General features: G+C 49.3%; 6 protein-coding genes across 11 annotated transcripts; 2 read left to right on the top strand and 4 right to left on the bottom strand.

The window, feature by feature from the left end:
• Positions 1–245: 245 nt before the first annotated feature.
• On the top strand, positions 246–2,962 carry FOIG_14458 (uncharacterized protein). 2 transcript variants are annotated; one of them, XM_031215708.1, is made up of 6 exons: positions 246–600; positions 649–1,073; positions 1,119–1,434; positions 1,491–1,825; positions 1,876–2,238; positions 2,293–2,962. In XM_031215708.1, the coding sequence occupies exons 1-6, from the start codon at positions 433–435 to the stop codon at positions 2,825–2,827; spliced, it is 2,142 nt and encodes a 713-aa protein (XP_031054593.1). In that variant the 5' UTR covers positions 246–432; the 3' UTR covers positions 2,828–2,962. The 2 variants fall into 2 exon arrangements, with proteins under 2 accessions (XP_031054593.1, XP_031054594.1); XM_031215709.1 differs by having other exon boundaries at positions 1,876–2,962.
• A 1,106-nt stretch (positions 2,963–4,068) lies between these two features.
• Positions 4,069–7,782, bottom strand: FOIG_14459 (trehalose 6-phosphate synthase). Of its 3 annotated transcripts, XM_031215710.1 has the most exons (3): positions 7,071–7,782; positions 4,913–6,860; positions 4,069–4,863 (listed from the first exon to the last, which is right to left on the bottom strand). In XM_031215710.1, the coding sequence occupies exons 1-3, from the start codon at positions 7,230–7,232 to the stop codon at positions 4,322–4,324; spliced, it is 2,652 nt and encodes an 883-aa protein (XP_031054595.1). In that variant the 5' UTR covers positions 7,233–7,782; the 3' UTR covers positions 4,069–4,321. The 3 variants fall into 3 exon arrangements, with proteins under 3 accessions (XP_031054595.1, XP_031054596.1, XP_031054597.1); XM_031215711.1 differs by having other exon boundaries at positions 4,069–6,860; XM_031215712.1 differs by having other exon boundaries at positions 4,088–4,863; positions 4,913–7,782.
• A 1,775-nt stretch (positions 7,783–9,557) lies between these two features.
• Positions 9,558–13,363, bottom strand: FOIG_14460 (uncharacterized protein). Its single transcript, XM_031215713.1, has 3 exons — positions 11,659–13,363; positions 11,285–11,555; positions 9,558–11,233 (listed from the first exon to the last, which is right to left on the bottom strand). The coding sequence occupies exons 1-3, from the start codon at positions 11,756–11,758 to the stop codon at positions 10,798–10,800; spliced, it is 807 nt and encodes a 268-aa protein (XP_031054598.1). The 5' UTR covers positions 11,759–13,363; the 3' UTR covers positions 9,558–10,797.
• Positions 13,360–16,193, top strand: FOIG_14461 (uncharacterized protein). The gene is made up of 2 exons (XM_031215714.1): positions 13,360–14,751; positions 14,798–16,193. The coding sequence occupies exons 1-2, from the start codon at positions 13,580–13,582 to the stop codon at positions 15,828–15,830; spliced, it is 2,205 nt and encodes a 734-aa protein (XP_031054599.1). The 5' UTR covers positions 13,360–13,579; the 3' UTR covers positions 15,831–16,193.
• Positions 16,159–17,141, bottom strand: FOIG_14462 (uncharacterized protein). The gene is made up of 3 exons (XM_031215715.1): positions 16,709–17,141; positions 16,438–16,658; positions 16,159–16,388 (listed from the first exon to the last, which is right to left on the bottom strand). The coding sequence occupies exons 1-3, from the start codon at positions 17,021–17,023 to the stop codon at positions 16,295–16,297; spliced, it is 630 nt and encodes a 209-aa protein (XP_031054600.1). The 5' UTR covers positions 17,024–17,141; the 3' UTR covers positions 16,159–16,294.
• A 33-nt stretch (positions 17,142–17,174) lies between these two features.
• On the bottom strand, positions 17,175–20,184 carry FOIG_14463 (uncharacterized protein). Of its 3 annotated transcripts, XM_031215716.1 has the most exons (11): positions 19,901–20,184; positions 19,266–19,853; positions 19,115–19,208; positions 18,792–19,068; positions 18,437–18,740; positions 18,360–18,383; positions 18,257–18,313; positions 18,173–18,209; positions 17,890–18,126; positions 17,816–17,840; positions 17,177–17,760 (listed from the first exon to the last, which is right to left on the bottom strand). In XM_031215716.1, the coding sequence occupies exons 1-11, from the start codon at positions 20,007–20,009 to the stop codon at positions 17,419–17,421; spliced, it is 2,094 nt and encodes a 697-aa protein (XP_031054601.1). In that variant the 5' UTR covers positions 20,010–20,184; the 3' UTR covers positions 17,177–17,418. The 3 variants fall into 3 exon arrangements, with proteins under 3 accessions (XP_031054602.1, XP_031054603.1, XP_031054601.1); XM_031215717.1 differs by having other exon boundaries at positions 17,175–17,760; positions 19,266–20,125; XM_031215718.1 differs by lacking the exon at positions 18,360–18,383 and having other exon boundaries at positions 17,175–17,760; positions 19,266–20,125.
• Between the last annotated feature and the right edge of the window lie 244 nt (positions 20,185–20,428).

Genomic DNA, 20,428 nt, shown 5'->3' on the forward strand with positions numbered 1-20,428 from the left:
TTGCAGCTCGTCGCAGACTTAATTTTGGGTCTGCCTGATAGGCCTGAAGTGCAAGAAGGATTTGAGCCTCTTTATTAGATTGAGACATATTATTTGGTTGAGAATCAATTGATTAGATGGTTAGATGTAAGGTTGAGGGATTTTTGATCGGCATGCTTGTCTGATCGGCATGCTTATCGTGTACGTTATGCATCATATATAGACGAAATGTCGTCGAAGTTACAGGGCATGGAAAAGCACATCAATTCCGAATAGCCAGATCGTATTCATAATTCGCCTCTCGCTTTGTCCAATCATGAATCGCTCGCTGATTGTCTGATTGATCCTTTGAAAATGCCTGTCGCTGATCGCTGAGAGCGCCAACCTCTCGCCTCATTCGCAACTCATACTCGCTTCATCACCCTCAGCGTCCAACCCCCCCTGCGGACAAACATGGATGATAACCCATCTTCGTCGTCGTCTTCTGCAGGGCGACTTAGAGCTCTTCTGCCAGGCCCAACTCGAGAAGGAGACTCACCCAGACCTCCACCCAAGCTGAACATACCCAAGAGAATATCCGTCAAGACTGCATGCCAAGCTTGCAGACAACGCAAAGCCAAGGTTGTAGGAGCTTCTGTGTCAAGATAGGTAGCGTACTGACTTCTGTAGTGCAATGGTCAAAGGCCAAGGTGCTCTGGCTGCATCACTGGTGGCCGAGAATGTCACTATGCCAGCAACCCCTACGAAGCCGAGGCCGCAGCAATGAAAAGGAAGCACGATGAACTAAAAGAGCGAATCGCTGATCACGAGAGTCTTTACTCTTCGCTCAAGACCAGAGAGCCTCAGGAGACAGACGAGATACTGCGGAGAATTCGAGCCGGACAGGACGTCAAAGGCGTGACTGAGGACCTTCAGGGAGGAAATTTGGCTACTCCTACGTCTCAGAAACAGGCAAATCCTCTTCTACGACACAATAGCGACAACACTTCAAACAGTGCTACAACGTCTGGAAGTGCCAGCTCACCAACATTCTCAGTGGCACGCATGAACCTTTCCCTACCCCAGCAGCAAACAAGGGCCAGGCTCACAGCTTTGTGAGTACATCACAAAACTCCAAACACCTGTCTAATCTTTCCTAGAAATGACCAACCTGGCAGCCTCTTTGAGGAAGCCTGGCGAGAACCTCAGCGCAGAGCCTCTGACGACTCTACATCCATTGATCTCCAAGGGCATATACTCCCTCTTTCGCGATGGACGAAGGTCATGCAAGATGACAAGTTTCTAAGCCACTTGCTACTGTTGTCCTGGACGTGGGACACATCGTGTGACCATATTATCGACCGAAATATCTTCGAAGACGACCTGAAGAACCTCGACCCTACAACATCGGGCGCATCCTCAGAACTGCGATTCTGCTCACCATTTCTCGTCAATGCCATTTTGGCCATTAGTTGCGTATGGAGGCTTTACCATCCCCTTTCAGAGTCTGCAGGCTAAAACCACGAATATAGCTATATACGACGAATCCAATTACATTCGGCATACCGGACGAACTAAGCACCCGAGGACAGGTATTCGCCCAAGAAGCCATCCGGTGTCTGAAGCAAGAAGACACACGGCCTTCACTACCGGTGACACAGGGTCTGGCGCTTATGTATGTGTATGAAAGCGCTCTAGGCGATGGAGAAACGGCGCTTGAGTTCCACAGTCTTATGCAGTCGCGGTACATGGCGCTTAGACTTGATGATGTATATCGTTCTACGGATACTGCTATTGCGGGATCGAGACAGCGAGCCGAAGCACATGCGTTGTCTTGGATACAATGGGGTTTCTACGTCTGGGACTGGTAAGTAATGTGCTCGTGCTGAACCAATCTCACTGACATATGTGACCCAGGAAACCAATGCACGGTCTGTGTCGTCGTCTCGTTATCAAGAAGCCCACACGAGCTAAGACATGGCAAGAAGAAAACTCACCACTGAATAGAACCGAGAACCCACAGTATTGGTGGTTCTCGTATCCTGTTTCCGTAGCGCCTCAGCGGTCGATGAAGCGTGAGATATTCGAGGCTGAATGTAACTTCACCGAAATCACAGAGCAGGCTCTCGAGTTCCTTGTTCCCTTGGAGCAGGGAGTTTCACCGTCTCAAAATACAGGAAATGCTGTAGAGTTGTACTCTAAAATCATGGAATGGAAGTTCTCCTTGCCCGAAGAGCTGAGGGCTGAGAATGCAGTTCTGCCCGCTGCTATCCTACTACAGTAAGTCTTTTACAGGATGACGCAGATTTTTCTTGGTAACCAACATGTATCTAGTCTGAGCGCGGATCTTGTAGCAATCAGCATTCTTCAACCCTTCGACCACGTCCCCAAGTCCGTCTTCGGCCCCTTTCATCCACGTCTAACATCCTACGCCCACGCAACAAACGCCATGTCAACGATCTGGCACTTTCGAGCTCTATACACGATCCAAAATGAACACTGGCTCATACAAGCATGTTCCATCTGCGCTTTCAAAGTCCTGTTCGCCATTGAAGAGAGCCCTATCCAACTCGAAACATTCATAAAAGCGTGTCGAGCCCTCATGGAGCTTGGAGCAGCGTTCCCTGTGGCGGAGGAGGTTATTTACTCTATCGAATCGGTGGTAAAGAATAAAAAGGTGAATCTACCTTCGTATGCGAGAGAGTATATGCCTAACGGTGCCGGAGAGGGTGTTGGGGACTTGAAGGGTGTCAGGGTTAGGGATCACAGTGTTATTGTTGAGAAGGCTGATTCAGATAGGAGTGAAGATCGGTTGACTATGACGGGCCTGCTTTCTACATTGGCTCCTAGTGAAACGGGACTGTATTAGTTCATGTAGACAGGTTGCGTGTATGCATATCTAGATAGAGAGGTTGGCGTTACTAGGCGGCCAAGGCGCGTCAGCGCGCATATGTTTGTTGTTGGATATATATATATATATTGCGATACGCTTTACAACAACGAGAGTCTAGTTCGTAAGCCTCTTCACTAGACCCAAATACTTCAAACTTCCGGCAGATACGAATCATCTAATTTGATCTTGGTAACTCCGTCTACCTTCCTGATCTTACATATCATCCAGTTTAGTTGATGATTGGAAATATCCTGGGCCCGGTCGATGTTACACTTCTCATTGCCTGTGTCATACTGGCAACGCAGAAGCTGCATAGTCTCGGAGGTGAGGTCTGAATCTTGAATACAAGTTCTGCTGTCACATCCTTTCATGTTTCAGATTTCAGAAAAGGGCTTCTCTGCATTGGGACGTATCCAAAAAAGATGGAATGATGCAAAGCCCACGGGAAAGGCAGCATCACTCTCCCACAACGCGCTGGTCCCAGAGTCAGGTCCGCACCTGTGGTTACGTACTCGGGGAGTAGCCTTGACTCAGCGGCTCTGAACTCATGGCTATGAAGTGAGGGTTCAAAGAAAGACTTCGTTGGCAACCTGTGACACATTGGTGCACTGCTTCTGGAGACCTTGGGCTTGTGCAGCTGATCTGATATCTCGAATATAGTTTCGATGCTCCAAGTATCCTTTGTGACACAGTCTACCCGCAGCGTGATGGAACTGCTCCCATCGTCTGCTGGTGAGCCTCTCTTGGTCATGCTTGAAGCACCGAAGAACGCCGCGCTCCGGCCAGGCCCGAGAACACTGGGATTCAGGGGTAAACTCGACCAAGTCGCCGTAAGTCGGCACCTTCTCAAGGTATATTACTTCATTCGTGCTCAGATAGAGAAAGATGTGACGTTTCAACTCTCCTGGCAACTTTCTGAACGGATCTCGGCAGTTTCGAGCTATCGTCAAGGGGAAGCTGATACTCCTTAACAAAAGCCTTGCTGGGTTAATCGATACAAATCAGGGGTAGCTCAGTTTATGGCCGTGTTATCAATGACTGATCGATATTATTTTAGTGAACCTAGCCAGTAGATTATACCATGAGATGAAGATTACGTTGTCCTAAAATCCATTCTCGTAAACTGTAAGTTCTGTTGCCAGAGGCACAATGGCCTAGAGGCCGTGAACTTGGGCCATTTCATGAGCATCGATATGGGAGTTCATACGATACTTATGATTAGTCAAACATGAATCACTGCAACCCACAGGCTTGTCTGGCTTTCAACTCATTATCATTGGCATGTACGACAGCTAACATCATGAACGCTGAGAACTGTGTCTTTCGTACACATCTCCACGCTGTCCTCCCATTTTCTGTATACTACCCTCCCGTGTCTTTCATCACTATCCATTCCATACGCCCACCACCTGTCTATCTTGTCTTCGTCTTGTCCAAAAACGCCTGGAAAAAACACTACTTGTTCGGTCATTACCGCTCATCATTGGGAATATGTCCCTCGACAGCACTCAGCGCCCCCAGATTCACCTCGCCGAGACGTTCTCCTACATCCTGGACACCAGCGAGGAGAGCCACGCACTCGATCACATCCTCTGGTTCCAGGAGATGCGACTTGGCCAATGTGACCTTTGTGCTCGCTCCGACGGTGACTGTAAAGACGTGGTTGGCATCCAGCACAGGCCCTGAAGCGGCATTAAGGCTTCGGAACATGTCCTCATCCGTGAAGTCGTCACCCATGCACAGCGCGAACTCGAGGTGCCCAGACTTATCCTCAGATTCGGCGCCAGGTGTGTGGTACATGGTAATGAGGCGCTTGGCGATCTCGCCCTTGTTGATAAACGTGGGGCGGACTTCGATGTTGGCCTTGCCAGGCATCACCTCGACATCCCATTTCGCGCCAACTGTCGATTCGAGCTCCTTATGGCACTCTCGTGACATGTGAATGCCTTGCTCGGGGTCGGCCAATCTATAATGCCAGGTCAAAGCACATCGCTTTCTCTCGATAAAAGAACCTTATTTACGTCAGCGTGCGTTGAGTAAACCATGTGTCGGTGTACAAACCTTGAACCCTGTCGGTGTATTTCTGGAAGACCTCCATCACCTCAGCCTGCCATCCCATATCGAACTTCTCTGCAAGATTCTCCCACTCATCTGAGCCGGGGTGTTTCATAAAGCTGCCGTGCTCGGCTGAGAATCCAAGACGTCTGTTGTTGCCAAGGTGCTGCTTCAAGAACTCCTGATCTCGTCCCGAAATGATCCACACAGCATTCTTGGGGTCTGAAGCCAACAGGTCAAGGGTGTGAATAAGACGCTCCGAGGGCACTGCAGCACTAGGCTCGCGCACGATGGGCGTGAGGGTACCGTCGTAGTCGAACATGAACAGACGTTTGTTGGCTGAGCGGTATTGAGTAAGAAGAAGAGCTCGGTCGAGCAGAGGAGTGGAGTTGGCAGAACTGCTGTCGCCAAGAACATTGTACACCTTGCGGATGAATTTAGTGATCCAGGACTGCACATTGTGCTCAGTAACGTGTCGGTAGAGACGAGACTGCATTTCCTGTCGCTTGTCTTCGGACATGGTGAGAGCGGCATTGATCTTCTCAGCAACGCCGCTGAGATCCCAGGGATTGATGTGGATGGCATCGCTGAGACTGCCAGCGGTACCGCTGAACTCTGAGAGAATGAGAGGAGCATTGCCCTCCTTTTGGCAGATAATATATTCCAGACTTGTGGTGTTCATGCCGTCACGCACGGAGGTGATGAGACCAATGTCACCGGCACGCAGAAGAGCAAAGTACTCGTTCTGGCTGAGATACTGTGGGTAGTGCTGGACGGGAGAAAAGCCCAGACTTCCGTACATGCCGTTTATGCGCATAACAAGCTCATTGACACGGGTCGCAACCTTTGTGTCGTCCTCAAGATCCTCCTTCTCTGCCTCGACGCTAGTGGGCGAGGTGACCTGGATGAGAACAACCTTCTCACGCCACTCAGGGTACATCTCAAGGAAGCGCTCGAAAGCCTGCAGCTTCTGGGCAACACCTCTAACACTGTCCAGACGGTCACGTCCGACAATGATCTTCTTTCCGCGGTAAAGCTCGCGCAGTGCGTTATACTTGGCGGTCACAGCATCGGTCCATGCGTGGCTTTCAACCTTGGCAGCGTCAATGCCAATGGGGAAGACGCCGACTTGGACACGAGTTCCATAAGCATCAATTCCGAGAGTATCGGAGGGGAATCCAAGGATTCGTGTGCAGCAGCTCAGAAAATGGCGAGAGTAACTGTATGACTGGAAGCCAATGAGGTTTGAGCCCAAAACACCCTCAAGAACCTCCTTTCGTCGAGGCAGACAGCGGAGGAACTCGCTACTGGGGAAGGGAGAATGCAGGAAGAACGAGATGTACATGTTAGGGACTCTCTGTCGCAGCATGCTGGGAAGCAACATGAGGAAGTAGTCATGAATGATGACGATGTCGCCAGGTTTGTAGATCTCGATGATCTTGTTGGCGAATTTCTGGTTCATCCTATAGTAATCGGCCCATTGAACACGTTCGCGTCGGCCGTCGGTCGGCTCATGTTGCTTGTAGTGGAGGAGGGTGTAGAGATCGTGCTCAGCATATCGTCGCCAGCGGGCCTGGTCCTTGAGAAGGATACCCTCAGAAGTGGCCTCAGATTCATCGGAGAGCCAAACAGGGTAGGTGCGGATGGTTTTGTTGTGTGACAAACGGTATTCAAGGCGGTCTTGGTCCTCGCGGGGGACCCAGAGGCCATCAACTGGGGGAGGAGTTGGTAGGCGCGTGTTGCCGTCAATGGGAACAGGTGCGGACAGGGCGTTGAGCGATGTCGCACCAAAAGTGTTTGGGGCGGGCGTGCCGGGCGAAGAAACGACGTCATCAGTTGGAGCGTCGATTTCGCCGGTCCACGCGACAACGGTATGATTCCATGGAGTAGCGTCGGAGGAGAGGTATGCGAAGGAGTCAAAGAGAGCAGATTGACCGCGACGAGATTTCAAGTCCTATGAAGAGAGCAAAAGTTTAGCTGAGGCTCAATTTTCATGTGACGAGGGGGAGGGGAGCTGAAGCTGGCAGGGAGGGAGCTCCTCTGTAGCTTTGGTTGGAGAAGAGGGGAACCTGCAAGCTAGAGAGTGAACCCCAGTAACTGATAGTGATACGAGATGAAATGTTGAGGAAGCGAAGCGAAGCGAGGTGAATAGTTAGTTACATACCCAATCACCGCCTTTTCGATAGACGAAAGAATGCGGTGTGTTGAAGGTAGCCGAGATAATGTTACCGCTCAGAGCCAAATCAGGGTTGGCAGCTCGAATCTCGGACAAGGACTCGCGGCGGCGCAAGTTGGGCGCGCCAGTGTTTTCGCTGGTGGTTGCCATTTTCCCGGTCAAGGTGCGATCTGAGAATCAGGCTCGGGAGAGGGATAGAGAACCAAGGTGAGGAGAATCGTGGACGAGGAGGTGTCAGCTGGCGTCTCCTTTGGGGCTGTCTTGTCGGAGCAAGGTGATCGCCGTCTCTCTCTCGCGAGGAGGTTATACTATGGAGTAATGCGCGCGCGTATTCCGTGATTAAGATGAGGCGGAAAGTGATGGGATAGAATAGAAGAATGATATAGCTGGGCTATACAAGCTGCGCGAAGCAAAGAGCTGTTGAGTTTGAGAGATGAAAGAAGAGAAAGGTTGTAAAGCTACGGCGGAGGAGGGATGAATGGTTAAGGTTGAGCGGGACTAAGAGGGAGAAGCGAAGGGGAAAGAAGCGATTCTACAGGCTGGATAAGGTAAGAGTAACCTGGGATACAAGCAACGGTGACGTTAGCTGTATCTGTTCTGCCCCAAGAAGATGGGACATAATAAGTCAAGTCAAGGCAAGGCATGGTCTGGTCTAGTCTTAAAGTCGGGCCGGGCGGTTTCGGCGACTCATCGTCGTGTGTTGCTGAGACGAGCCATGCCCATCCATCCAGGCGGGAACTGCTGTAATCAGTGACTGATTGCGGTGGTGGGGCATTTCTCTGCTGTAAAGGTGCCTTGCTTTTTTGCGGGCATACTACTAATGGATGCAAAAATGGCACATGGTGACTTTTCTGAGCCTGAGTGGCTAATAAGTCACTGAAATGAAAGCAATTGAACATGTCTCTCGACAGTTTGACCGTCAAACTATTCACAATTTCACTTCAAGCGACTTCTCCAGGTCTGTCTACCCCAGAAACTAAAATCTCTCCATTTTATCGCAGTATCATGAGCCCTCAGCACACCTTCTGGCTCACGCGCCGGAGCAAAATTCTCAAAGGCCCGACAGCTGCCAAGATGCCTTGACTTGGGTCGCCAACTTGAGTGAACCCAGAAGATGGCTGCCGATCAGGTACAGGTGAACATTCAATGGCTGAAATAGGTAGCCTAGCTTTGTCTATCAACACGCATGCTGTAGGTATAGTAGACGACCAGCGTTGCATTATCTTCAACGTCGATCCTTTGACAACATCAGAATGTCATGAGATAATCCGCTGTGCAAGTATCTTGCTACCTAAAACTCCCCCTTTGTGAGGTTCACGGCTGGAGGCTGTCTTTTGCAATGCATCGGATCATATAGAAGGTCATGGAATTAGATATCTGGGGCCTTGCATGGCGTTTGTTTCCATGTGGCCGTGCGTGCCATGAGTTGGGGATAATCGCGGGGGAGGGGTCATGAAAGGAATTCGGCCGACAAACACAATTTATTGCTTATTTCAACCATTCATGAAGCTGAGAAAGCATTGGCAGCACTGACTCAGCATTTTAAGTTGCTGATGTCTGGTTATCTGTCTTTATTCAGCTTTCCCATCCTCTGAGTATCCAAGCCTACGCTGACTGTCAATGAAGGTTTCTTCGTAGGGTCAATCAAGTGATTGCGATATCGCTTTTCATGATCTCACGATGCCCTCATGGCTTGAGGTCAAAAGTAGATCATGCGTTCTGGGCTTAAGCCCTTCCTACTCAATTACCACGCTCAATCCAGCATCATGAAACTCATCTTTAAGATCGCCAATTCTAATCATCATCGACAAAAATCCACTTCCACGATCGATAAGATGCTATTCAAAAGTCTCCACTGGTTAATGCACCAACGGCAAACAAGCAATACGGCACAGGCACCAGTAAGTTAGCAACTGTGCCCCCAGACCAGACCGAACCAAACAAAAGACGGTGAGACCCCCTTCGACGGAGGTGCACTCCCGAGATGCCAGCGCACCGCGTAAAGCTCATGATACTTTGCGAACCTTCTAAGCCATTGTCATATGCAGCAAAAGTATTGAGTTGCGCAAGCATAGTCCAAGCTTCTATTTGACAAAATATGACGCAGCATTTACCAAACCAAGGTTAAGAAACAGACGGTGCGCATTTCATTCAACATGAGGCGTAAACCGGCCATCATTCGGTGCCAGTCCGTTCACATCGAGCCGCATCCGGGGCTTATCCCCCGGGGCCGCCCTGTGCGAAACGACCCCGCCATCGATTTTGCACCTATTGCTAAAAAGAACACACACGCCATGGGCGGGCCGGGCCATCTATCTCATCATGCCTCATCATCGAACTGTCATATTCTGAACCATTTACCGCCAAACGTGACCGCACGTTCCCGGCAGTTGATGTTCTTCATTCGGACGTCTCTACCGAGCTTTTGACTGTTGTGCGAGAATATCCGATCACTGAGAGGTATAGCTGCTGATAGATAATTGGTTGTTTCCCTGCCTGCAGATTATCTTCGATGGTGGCTGCGTCAAGTATGCATATTTGAGTCATTTTAAGTGGTAATTTCCTCATTATCTCTTTGTTTACTTTAAAAATTGCTTCTTTCGTTTCTTCCGCTGCCTAATTGGAAAGACAGGCTGCTTCTACCTGTTCTTGTTGGTTGGTTCACGATAAAACCTCGTGGACTCCGTTACAACAGTATTACACCACCAGACCTTCTGAACATGGTATGTCTTATTGCCTGCATTCTTTGTTCTGCTTCGCCCGTTCGATATGTACATCTCACTCTGTCTCGCCTCAGTGTGGTTTATCGACGAGCTACCATTGGAGGTTGACTTATGTTTCCAAGAAGTTCGAGACTGTCTAGACTCTAGAATCGAACAGCGATTCAACATCCCGGCCCGGTAACGCCGTTACAAGTGACAAGAACTTCCTGATATTGACACACACAGAAGCAACCGTGATATTGAGTGTTTTGTTCTCGGAATCCCTTTTCTACAAGCATTCTTTTCCTTTCATTCTCGTTGTCAAGTCCATCATATCATCTCAAGCTTGAGCTTTGAGCTCAAAGAACCCCACCGAGGGGCACATTTCAAGGATTCGCCAATGACAAAAAACCTCTTCAACTGCCCGTCATTCCCGCTACAGAAGCCCATCACGATCCAATCACTTGTCTCATATTAATATCAGATGGAGCCTCTAGTTGAGAATCGCCCAGGAACCTTGATGCGACGAGTGGTCCAGACTCAGCAATCGTGATCTAGCAATCGTGGGCCCGCTGCCCCTCCAAGGAGGACCAAAAGCTCCAGCGCCATGACGCAAGTGATGAAAACTCCATTTGTTGACTTCCATGGGAACCAGTATTCCTTGATAAGTAGCTTCGGCGGCCACAATCTTGTGGGCTCGAAAAAATGCCGCGTGCAAAGGTGAAGTTGCAAGTAGGCAAGCTTCTCAAGCAAAATCTGCGACCTTGAAGAAAGCCGTTCTCAAGGCCAAAATGCTGGGGATTAAATGAAAAAGAGGCGTGGTATTCTTCCTTCTGTGATTCTCATACCAATACTCTATCCTAAAGAAATGCAACAAAAAGATTTCCTTGAACCCCGAATGTCTCAATCCCACCCCCAAAATAGGTCATTATCACAAACGCCAGATATGTATTGTTGAAAGTCCATCATCATCTCCTCTTGAGACCAATCTCAAGAATCTGAGATCTAGCCACTTACTTCTCCTCATCCTCAGCTGGAGCACCCATCCCCGAGAAGGGACACACACCAGCGGCGGGCATACCACTAGGATGCGGAATTCTTGACGGGGCGTTCTGGTGATGTTCTGAGGCATCGTCCTCAGTACCTGAACCACTGCCCTCGCCAATGATGCGCTTTCCATGCAAGTAGCCCTCGCGCTCAATCTCGATATCAGAGTCGCCTGTCTCGAACTCGGCACCGTCCTTGACATGCCATTTGGCCATGAGGTCATTCTGGATCCAGATGACCTTGTTAAGAGCCTTGACGAGAGCTGTCTTGCGCTGAATATGTAGACGAGGGTGCGAGAGGATAGCTTCGGTCATGATGTCCTGGATGAAGCCGAGACAGACACCAAGGTGGACGTATTCGATGTGAAGAGGGTGCTTGCGACCGAGACCAACGTGCATCATTCTATCCAAGTTAGTCTTTACTCATATATTCTGTTGAACGGGGACTACATACCCAACTTTGTCCAGATACTCCCAAAACTCCATCTTGCTGGGATCTGAGCACAGCTTCATAAGGTAAGCGCGCAGAAACATCTTTCTGTGCAGAATTTGTGGACTGTTCTCGTCGGGGATTTCATCGAGAGGGCCTTCGAAGGAAGTACTTCTGGTGGTGAAAGCACGAGCTGTGATATCGTATTGCAGGAGTTTTTTATAGACGATGTTGACGACGGCGGGGATGAGGGCCTTGACGTATTTTGCGCCAGTGATGAGAGCTTCAATGTCACCTATAAACGCAGAGTTTTAGTTGAGTTTGAATTAGGGATTAAATTTGCTCTCAATTGCAGGTTGATGTCGAGTTATGATAAGTTTGCACTGGGTGTAACGTACGGCTTGAGAAGTCGAGGAACGAGTGAAGATACTGAACACGGGCTTCGAGGTTCGTGTAGAGATCCTCGCGATCAATGTGCTTCATAGGTCGTGAATTCATATTGGCCGTGTATTTACTTTGGTGATTGTGTTCGAAATGAGTAGCTTTGTCGCTGAATCGTTAAATAAAGCCCGGAATATCGACTCGTGTACAAGTGAGAATATAAGTCGTTAGATGAAGGTGTCGCAGATCGAAGGGCCCAGATAAAAAGCGAAGTGAACAGTCAGTATTTAACAGCAAAATACTCAGCTGATGCAAAAGCTCGTGTGACGCAAGTTAATTTGAAGGATTTAGTCTTCGCAAGTAACAGATCGATTATACAGAATCGCACGCCTCGAACAGCAGTCAGACGTCGGTATTTATTGGATTGCCTATCCTTGGTGATTTACCCCTCAGTCCCTTGTCCATGACAATTTTTTTTCTTCTTCAGCGATTATACGCATGCTCATGACATGAAAGCTCTTCCCCGAGTCTCGCCTTGCTCCGTTGGTTGTTTGTTAAGCTGAGCGCATCACGCCAGGTCGATATTATCAGACGATGGTGATGGTGGGCTGATGAGTGGGTCTGTTCAAGGGTCTGTGATTATCGGTGCCAGCCGGACGCACCCGAGGAGAGATGAGATGGATTCGGTGGATTAAGAGATTTATATCTTGTTTATATAAATACAATACTGAAAGCTGGTATCCTGAGACATAACATTGTACTGGCAGTATAGTTTATCAGATTCTCATATAGGGGCCTGAAGTTGGATGCTTGACAGCTTGAGTGGGTATCGACGGCGACTTGCGGGGATAGTCAATGGTTGTTACGCTGATTCATAAAGGGAAAATCAGCTTAATATGATTGGTGTGAGCTCCAAGGTTCGAATAACCGTTGAAGGCGGCGGAGAGCGACAGCTAAAAATGTAGGATGAGCGCTAGATCAGACAATCCCATATTCCAGAAAGTCGTTCGAGATCTACACAATGACATTGTTTCAGAATCTAGAAGCTTGTCGGATATAATACAAGTGACACAGTCCCTGTTCATGTCTCTTCAATTCGTGAATACCCTTCTCTTGCATTCTCCTCTGGCTTGCGTGGACTGCCACTATAGCTAGCTGCTCGACTTGCCAGGGCCACGTATGGGAATCCCATTGTACTGCTAGATCAATTGACGAGCAGACTCATTTCAAAAAGGCCCATGCTGAAATCTCGACTCATCCGTGTGGTTCAGCCGCAAGCAGGGACATGATGCCAGATTCCCGAATTTCCCGATAGGATTTCGTCATAAGATGAACATCTATACCCCACGATGAGCCATTTACAAGACCCTTGCTGTTGGGCAACGGATAATTGGATTAAATTCTGAATTGAGATGTCTTGGTCTACTGGCGTTTCGGCCGAATGAGAAGTTCGGGGTCGAACTGCACACCTCGTAAGTCTGAAACAAATATTTGATGACGATGCTGTACCAAACCTATTGGACCAACACGAAAGGAAACTAAGCCATTGAACATCACAAAGACACCGAGATGAATTTTGACGTAGTGGTATAATTATACACATTATTCTATGAAAAAGTACTGTAAAGAATGTTTTGAAGACATAATTCACAGTTCTGGAGAGCTGTCCAGGGTAGCCAAATTTCAGACTGACATAATCAGAAAACACGTGACCTCATCGCCCACCAAATTCTTCCTTTCGGCTCATCGGCCTCACCTCGCTTCAACACCCTCCAACACCCGGGAATCCTCCGACAATCAGCCATCGCGACGGCCGCAACCATTCAAACCAGTCGAGTCCAGCGCCATTCTCAAGGGTCCCGCTTACGGAATACCCCAGCTCCGCCAAACGAGCTCCGTGCTCCGCTGCAGGCCGGCACAGCCTGGCAGCTCGCCGCCATGTCCGGCTCACCACCTCCACCATCACCAAACTCCCATGCGACGGCTCACGCGTACGCGAGCAATGGGCTCGAGATGCTCCAGGCCGCCAGCGATGCGGCCCACGCTATCAATCACCACATTAACAGTCCCCAAGCTCTTCAACATGCCGCCGTAGCTGCCGCCGAAGTCGTGGGCCACCAACAACCACATGCGCCTATGGATCCTCCAGACGGCATGCCTCATGCGACCGAGTTGCCTACTCAGCTTATACCTGGAAATGGAGCTGTCATGCGCGACCCGACCATTAACCCGAAGCTCACTCGACTTCGGCGGGCCTGTGACATGTGCAGTATGCGCAAGGTCAAGTGCGACGATAGTAACATACCGTGCCGACCGTGTCGAGAGCTGGGTGTAGACTGCACCTACAACCGCGAGACGAAGCGTCGGGGACCACCCAACAAGCATGCCGAGGCCGCAAAAGCCGCCAAGCGCTCGCGGGTCGAAGTGCCATCGGCGGCGACTGCAGCGGTGGCAGCTGCTGTAATCGGATCTTTGTCTCCATCACCGCAGACTGCCGCGAAGACTTTGATGAACATCTCCACCGATAATGTTGATGCCGAATACATTGCGCCTATGCCAGTATTGGAACTGCTGGTCGACGACTTCTTTACCTATATCCACCCGCTTGCGCCATTTCCACACGAGCCTACGTTTCGTCAGTCATTCGCCAACCGTGAAGACCGTACAAAGCCCGAGTTTCTTGGTTTGCTGGCGAGTATGATCTGTGCCCTTGTCGCATCCTTCCCACGAAGTGCGAGAGAACATCTCAAGGCACAACACAGTACCCATCTGTTTCCTCGAGCTATCGTCATGGTTGAAAGATGCCGTGAGATTGCCTTGATTACACGTGGAAACAAGTGGCAACTCAAACAGCCAAAAACTCTGGACGATGCCGCGACCAGCTACTTCTTGGGATTGGCATCGGGATACACGCATCAGTGGAACGCTTCTGGTCAATTCATGGCCGAGACCCTGACCCTCCTCCGCGAGCTGGGATTCAGCCGGCCCAAGCACCCTGGTGATTTGCCGACATTTGGTAATGACAACTGTTCGCCAGATCCTCTTCCTTTCAACCATGTCAAAGATCAGATCGGGAAGCGAATCTTTTACTGCCTTCTTCTTGGCGTACGGTAAGTATCTCTTTTTCTCGTAACAGGCTCTACTGACATCTCCCAGATCCTTTTCTCAGCTTGGTGCATCTTCTGCAGACATGGTGATAGCACCATCAACACCCAGTCTCCCCTACCCCGCATACCCGGAAAACGTTGATGACATCTGTGTTCTCGCCAATGAAGTCATTCACCAACAGGATGGCAGTGTTACTCTGTTGACAGGCTTCCGTTTTGCTATAGACATTTACACTACTATGAATGGTATTGTCAGTCTTGAGCTGGCTTATGGTATGAGCACGCTTCCCTGGGCGGACCAGCGCATTTTGCTTCGAGATGGTCTTATTGCAGCCAAAAGCATCACCGACAACCTGCCACCAGAGTTGCAGCTTGGAGACCATGGTGTCGAAGCAAATACCATGGTCAGTCTTGATGATTCTGGCATGCAATACGTGCCTCCTGCATGGCCCAACAGCCAGCCTGCCCACGATCTTCGAAATGTGATCAAGAACCAACCCGCTCGGCGCAGGCATCTTCAGTATGAGATCCAAAAAGCCAACATCTTCGTCTCACAACTCGCTACACGTTCGTATTTCGTCGAAATGTACTTTGACCTACGGGATGTCCACATGGGAGAACAACGACAGGAAAACAACCCCATCGAGGGCCATTCGGAGGAGGAAAAGGCTGCACAGGATGCTGACGAGAAGGAAATCTACGACTTCATGTCGGAAGAGCGGGAACTGATTGTGCAAAATCTTCTCACAGTTTTGGGGTCGATCTCGCAACGAAACATGGAGCCGAATGGTGGATCACTCATCAACAAGATCCGACAGGTTGCATCGACACTTTTGAACGACGCACCTGAACGAAAGGGACCTTTTGCGGTGAAATCAGAGGAGGCGTTATCACAGTTGATCAACATTTTGGTCAAGCTTGAAAAGACGGGTGCTGGCACTGGAGGTGGCATCGATACGCATGCACAGGATCCGTCACAGATGACACCGCAGGATGAGGAAGAGGAGTTGCGACACTGGGCAGACCTTCGAGACTACCAGTTGCGCTTCGCAGCGAATGGCGGGTTTGCTGGGAATCTGTAGCCCATTGGGGTCAAAAAGATGAACCGATGCGATGAAGCGAGGTGTTGTATTACTACAGAGGGTAATGAGAAAGACGTGGTGTCGATTTGAGGCATCATCTATGTATGATTATGAGACAGCGCAGAAGATGATCGGAGGGGGGTTAGCGAGTCCTGTAACAGCTATAGCGCGTATTGCAGCTTCATGTTTTTATCCCAAAAGTAGATACTAAGAATAGGTATTAGGAGAAGCATTGCGCAAGCTATAGAACCACTGACTATGATCTCGTTCCCCTGTGCTGTAGAATTGTTATGATGTCAAGAGTGTAATTCACAAGTATGAAGAAAAGGCCGAAAGTCAGGGACAGCTTTGACAAAGCCAGAGTGATATGCGAAAATGTGTAAAGTAATATTAACCGCGTACTGCAAACTGTTTGTACTGTAAACGTACAGCCCAAAAAAATAGGAGATTTCTCAGATAGCCGCTCAAATGGGTATATGGCTGTTTGCGCTCTGCCTCTCCTTACGATAGAACCTCATCTCGTAAATCGACCATCCAAACAAAACCCAGTTAATAATTCTGCACCTATTAGCAAACTTTCGCCAGACTGTTACACGAGTTTACGTACGCTAGTATTACTAGAAGAGCGATCATGGAGCCCTCCAGACTTCGATTCCAGACAGAGTAGTTCTCCATGTGATAGATGAGAATAGCGAAGCATGCCGTTGCACCGAGCGCAAGGATGAGCTGCACGATGGTGTTGACTATTGCCGGGACGTGAGACATGGAATGATTGGCGCGACGGGCAGAGATATTCATCACGACCGCCCAAAGCAAAGACGCAATGCCCTGTGATAAATCAGCGATCATGTCTCACGTAGAATGGGAGCGATACGTACTACAGGCAAAGCCGTCCAGAGCATCCACGAACATTCATGACCGATGGGTACATCGCTCGGACAGATCTGCGATCTAAGAGACCACCAGATACTCAAGATAATAATGACAACAGGAACAGCGATATTCAGCTGTCGCGCAGTCACGACAGCGAAGTTTTGGCGTGGAGTTCGGCGGTAAGGAGCTGGTTGGGCTTGATATGGTGGGTAGTATCCATATTGAGGCGGCGCATTGTATTGCGGAGGGGGATACTGCTGTTGATTAGGGTACTGTTGCTGCTGCTGATTGCCATAGGAGTACTCGTGAGGACCAGCCATTTTGACAGATGCTCAAGTGTTGATGCTGAAGATGGATACTTTGTTGGATGGTTCGAGGCGTAGTGGAGAAGAGCATGACGTTGGCACCTCGAGGTCGGTGCGGAAAGTGGAGATGCAGGCGCCAAATGTTTCGGATATTTCTGGGCATTAGCGCGGGGTCCATGGGGAACTAAACTTTAATTTGAATACGACGTGCGAATATTACAGAGATCCAATATCCATCGGATCAATATGTATCATAATCAGTCTCGATATATACAACATAGAGCACTGAATGTCAGTCCTATTTGGTGAGTAATGCTCACTTTGGTGAAAATCATCACAGAAGAATGGAAAGGTTGCATAAACACATCGATGCCCAGCCAAATCCTTTCACCTCGCCGAACAACATCCAATCACCCTCGCTGTCCATCCTCCACTGCCCACTCATCATAAGCTAGTGGTCTCTCGGCGTCTTTTTTCCAAAGCAGATACCTCTTGGATAGGAACGGAAGCCGCTTTGTCAGCTGATAATGCGCGAATCGACTCTTCGGATTGTTGAACACTGTATCTAATTCTTCGAGGGTGAGCTGTTTTGTCTCTTCAACAAAGACGAAGATGAGCACGAATGCCACGATGTTGAGACCTGCGAAGAAACCGAGTGTGCCGGCCATTTCGAATACGGCATTGATTCGAGGCAGAAGAATTGTTAAGAGGCCAGCGAAGAAGAGGTTGATGGAAATTGCGACAGATGCGCCCTGGAAGAGTCAGCATATCTCTGTTGGTGAGTCGGTGGGCAGATGATGGACCTACCGCTTCTCTGTTCTTGAGTGGAAAACTACAGGCGAAAAGTCAGTGCAAATCGTGATTGGATGCTGGGGGCCTACCTCTCTGATGCCAAGGTGAATGGGATCGGCCCAAGACCAGGACTGTACGCCGCGGCAAAAAGATAGATAAAGATGATTCCAGCGATTGATCCGCCCGTGTTTGCTTTAGGCTTTGGTTGATCGCCAGAATCAACCTGGGGTGCCAATGCGTAGGAAATTGTAGCAGCCATGAGAAACATGCTCATCATGGGAAGCGTTGATAGTAGCCAGCTTCGTCGGCCGATGATATCGATGGACCTGTCTTTGTTAGCACTGCAGAGATTTCACAAGTGTTGAACAGTACCTCATTGCAAGTATGCCAAAGAAAAAGTTGACACCACCTAGTTGTTGTAAGTTGTTGCTATTCATACCGAGTTAGGATGCATACCGAAGCCCAAGCTGTAGCCCATGCTAGTCTTGACACCGTAGTCGCTGAACATGCCATCTGAAGGATGTCAGTAAGTCCCAAGTGAGACGCCCGAATTTTTTACTTGAGTAAAATGCAAACACATTGACTAGATACAACTATTAGCTAGGCTGGCTCAATCATCGTGACGCTATACCTTACTTCCGCAAAGTTGCTGCGATAGAGCAACAACACAACTACTCCAGAGCGCATTCCTAAGTCTTCGTCTAGTAAACAACGGCTTGAACTGATAGACAGAGAGCCTCGTGACAAGTATAATGAGGGAAGCATATGTCAAGCCAGAAGTAAGCGTTCGGCTTGTCCTGTCCTCATTCTTGGTGTTGACACCGTTCTGGTATTCGGAATGGTGAGCAATTTCGTGGCGATTCTTCTCACGATGGTCCTGGTGGATCTCCTCGTCTCGAGTAGACCACCAAATCAGAAACAAATCGCGAGTGGCTTGAAGCTAGAAAACCTATTAGCTATGCTTGAGACACATGCAGTCGGCTGATCTCACCCTGGTCGGTCGAACTTGAAGGAGGTTTCTAAAAGCACGATCGAGGTTATAATTAGGCGTACCCGGCCGCATATAGAACCTTGGACTCTCGTAGCAGAAGCAGACCGCAATAAACAATAAGACAGATGGTACAACAGGCGCAGCAGCAATCCACTGCAAAGCGTGGTATCGGCCTCCGTGCTCGTTGAGACCGGAGTTGGGTTGACCATCTAGAGTATTAGTCGCGGCCGCAATGACAAAGTTGATCACGAAACCGATCATGATACCACAAGCGACCCTGAAGAATGTCAACAATGGGAGTAGTGTGCTCGCAACAGACCTACCAGAGTTGCCAGGCGAGGATAGTTGAGCCTCGCCAATATCCAACTGCCGTCTCAGAAGCGAGAATAGGGGCACTGACCGCCTTGATTCCCATGGCTAGTCCTTCATATCAGTATTCCAATGCTTTGCTGCTCTTAATAGCCTAATACTTACCTACTCCCCCAACAATCCTGGCCCCCAATATCTGCTGCCATGTCACCGCAAAAGCCGACCCAATCGAGCTCGCAATGATAAGTAGAGCCGAAAACCCGAGGGCACCACGTCTTCCAAGGCAGTAATTGACCGGTAGCGAAAGTGGTGCACCGGGAAAAGCAGCTGTGAGGAAGGGAATCGCGTTCGTACCTCCAAGTTGCCATTGAGCCGTCGAATCGGCTCCATTGCTCTGTGTGTCGTCCTGTCTCTGTATATCAATACCAACGGTCTCGACAAAGAGACTCATAGCGTTGATGGATGATTGAACGTGGCCTTGGAGGAAAGCTGCCAGTGAGACTGTGCAGATGATGATGAGCATTCCGCGCTGGCTGAAGAGGCGCTCGCGTTCTGCTACGAGGCTTTCTTTCTCGTCCAGGGTGAGCTCAACGACGGGTGAGAGATTGGTGATTAAGCCTTTGGAGAGACGGTAGTAGTAGTTTCCATTCTTAGCTACCTCTGCCGCTCGCTCGACCTCGTCGCGTTCGAGAGAAGGGAGGTCTTTGCAGAGAGTGTCGATGCCTCTTCGAAGAACAGGCTCAGATACGCCGGCTGGAGAAGTCAGTATGGTGATGTCAGAAGCGGAGAGCAACAGATACCAAGAGAGTTCCCGAATTCATCTCGGGTGTGGATTTGTTTCTCAATCCATGCTTCCAATCTCCTCTTGAGACTCGGTTTCTGCGGTTCTCGATTATCGCGTTCCGTCATGGTGGTGAACAGACGTGTTGTTCACCCAATGCAAGACATCAATCGTAAGTCATGAACTGATCAAAGAAATAGAATGATTAGGAAAGACGAAACAGAAGATTGAACCCTAATTGACCTCCTCATTCAACCCTGCTTTCAAGGTTCTCACCTTCCTTGTCAAGCTGAATTCCAAACTTTGGCCCCCAAATTTCATGTATGACAAGCAAGGCAGACCCTACGGCACCCGCATACAGTACGAGGCCATCTACGCAATGTCCAGGTCCAACAGCAAATGCTCGAGTGTCGATCAGCGGATCAAACCTCCACCTTTGGTGAATGTCCCGTGGGGAAGCCTGTATCAGCCCTATCAGACATGTTTGTCACTCGTTTAAGTGGCGACTGACTCGGGCGGTTTTGATGCAGGGATATGCTTGAAAGTA

Source organism: Fusarium odoratissimum (genome assembly GCF_000260195.1).
Source record: "Fusarium odoratissimum NRRL 54006 unplaced genomic scaffold supercont1.41, whole genome shotgun sequence".
NCBI lineage: Eukaryota > Fungi > Ascomycota > Sordariomycetes > Hypocreales > Nectriaceae > Fusarium > Fusarium odoratissimum.

Coding starts and splice junctions, on each gene's coding strand:
- FOIG_14462 (XM_031215715.1), bottom strand. CDS start 17,023: ATGGCTGGTCCTCACGAGTACTCCTATGGCAATCAGCAGCAGCAACAG. Junction 16,659..16,708: donor TCTGGACGGCTTTGCCTGTA/GTACGTATCGCT, acceptor GATTTATCACAG/GGCATTGCGTCTTTGCTTTG. Junction 16,389..16,437: donor GCTCTTCTAGTAATACTAGC/GTACGTAAACTC, acceptor TAATAGGTGCAG/AATTATTAACTGGGTTTTGT.
- FOIG_14463 (XM_031215716.1), bottom strand. CDS start 20,009: ATGACGGAACGCGATAATCGAGAACCGCAGAAACCGAGTCTCAAGAGG. Junction 19,854..19,900: donor TGAATTCGGGAACTCTCTTG/GTATCTGTTGCT, acceptor TGACTTCTCCAG/CCGGCGTATCTGAGCCTGTT. Junction 18,314..18,359: donor TGTGTTTGCATTTTACTCAA/GTAAAAAATTCG, acceptor GACATCCTTCAG/ATGGCATGTTCAGCGACTAC.
- FOIG_14461 (XM_031215714.1), top strand. CDS start 13,580: ATGTCCGGCTCACCACCTCCACCATCACCAAACTCCCATGCGACGGCT. Junction 14,752..14,797: donor TGCCTTCTTCTTGGCGTACG/GTAAGTATCTCT, acceptor GACATCTCCCAG/ATCCTTTTCTCAGCTTGGTG.
- FOIG_14458 (XM_031215708.1), top strand. CDS start 433: ATGGATGATAACCCATCTTCGTCGTCGTCTTCTGCAGGGCGACTTAGA. Junction 1,826..1,875: donor GGTTTCTACGTCTGGGACTG/GTAAGTAATGTG, acceptor TATGTGACCCAG/GAAACCAATGCACGGTCTGT. Junction 2,239..2,292: donor CCCGCTGCTATCCTACTACA/GTAAGTCTTTTA, acceptor ACATGTATCTAG/TCTGAGCGCGGATCTTGTAG.
- FOIG_14459 (XM_031215710.1), bottom strand. CDS start 7,232: ATGGCAACCACCAGCGAAAACACTGGCGCGCCCAACTTGCGCCGCCGC. Junction 6,861..7,070: donor ATCGAAAAGGCGGTGATTGG/GTATGTAACTAA, acceptor CTCTCTTCATAG/GACTTGAAATCTCGTCGCGG. Junction 4,864..4,912: donor ATACACCGACAGGGTTCAAG/GTTTGTACACCG, acceptor GACGTAAATAAG/GTTCTTTTATCGAGAGAAAG.
- FOIG_14460 (XM_031215713.1), bottom strand. CDS start 11,758: ATGAATTCACGACCTATGAAGCACATTGATCGCGAGGATCTCTACACG. Junction 11,556..11,658: donor GTTCCTCGACTTCTCAAGCC/GTACGTTACACC, acceptor CTGCGTTTATAG/GTGACATTGAAGCTCTCATC. Junction 11,234..11,284: donor GAGTATCTGGACAAAGTTGG/GTATGTAGTCCC, acceptor TAACTTGGATAG/AATGATGCACGTTGGTCTCG.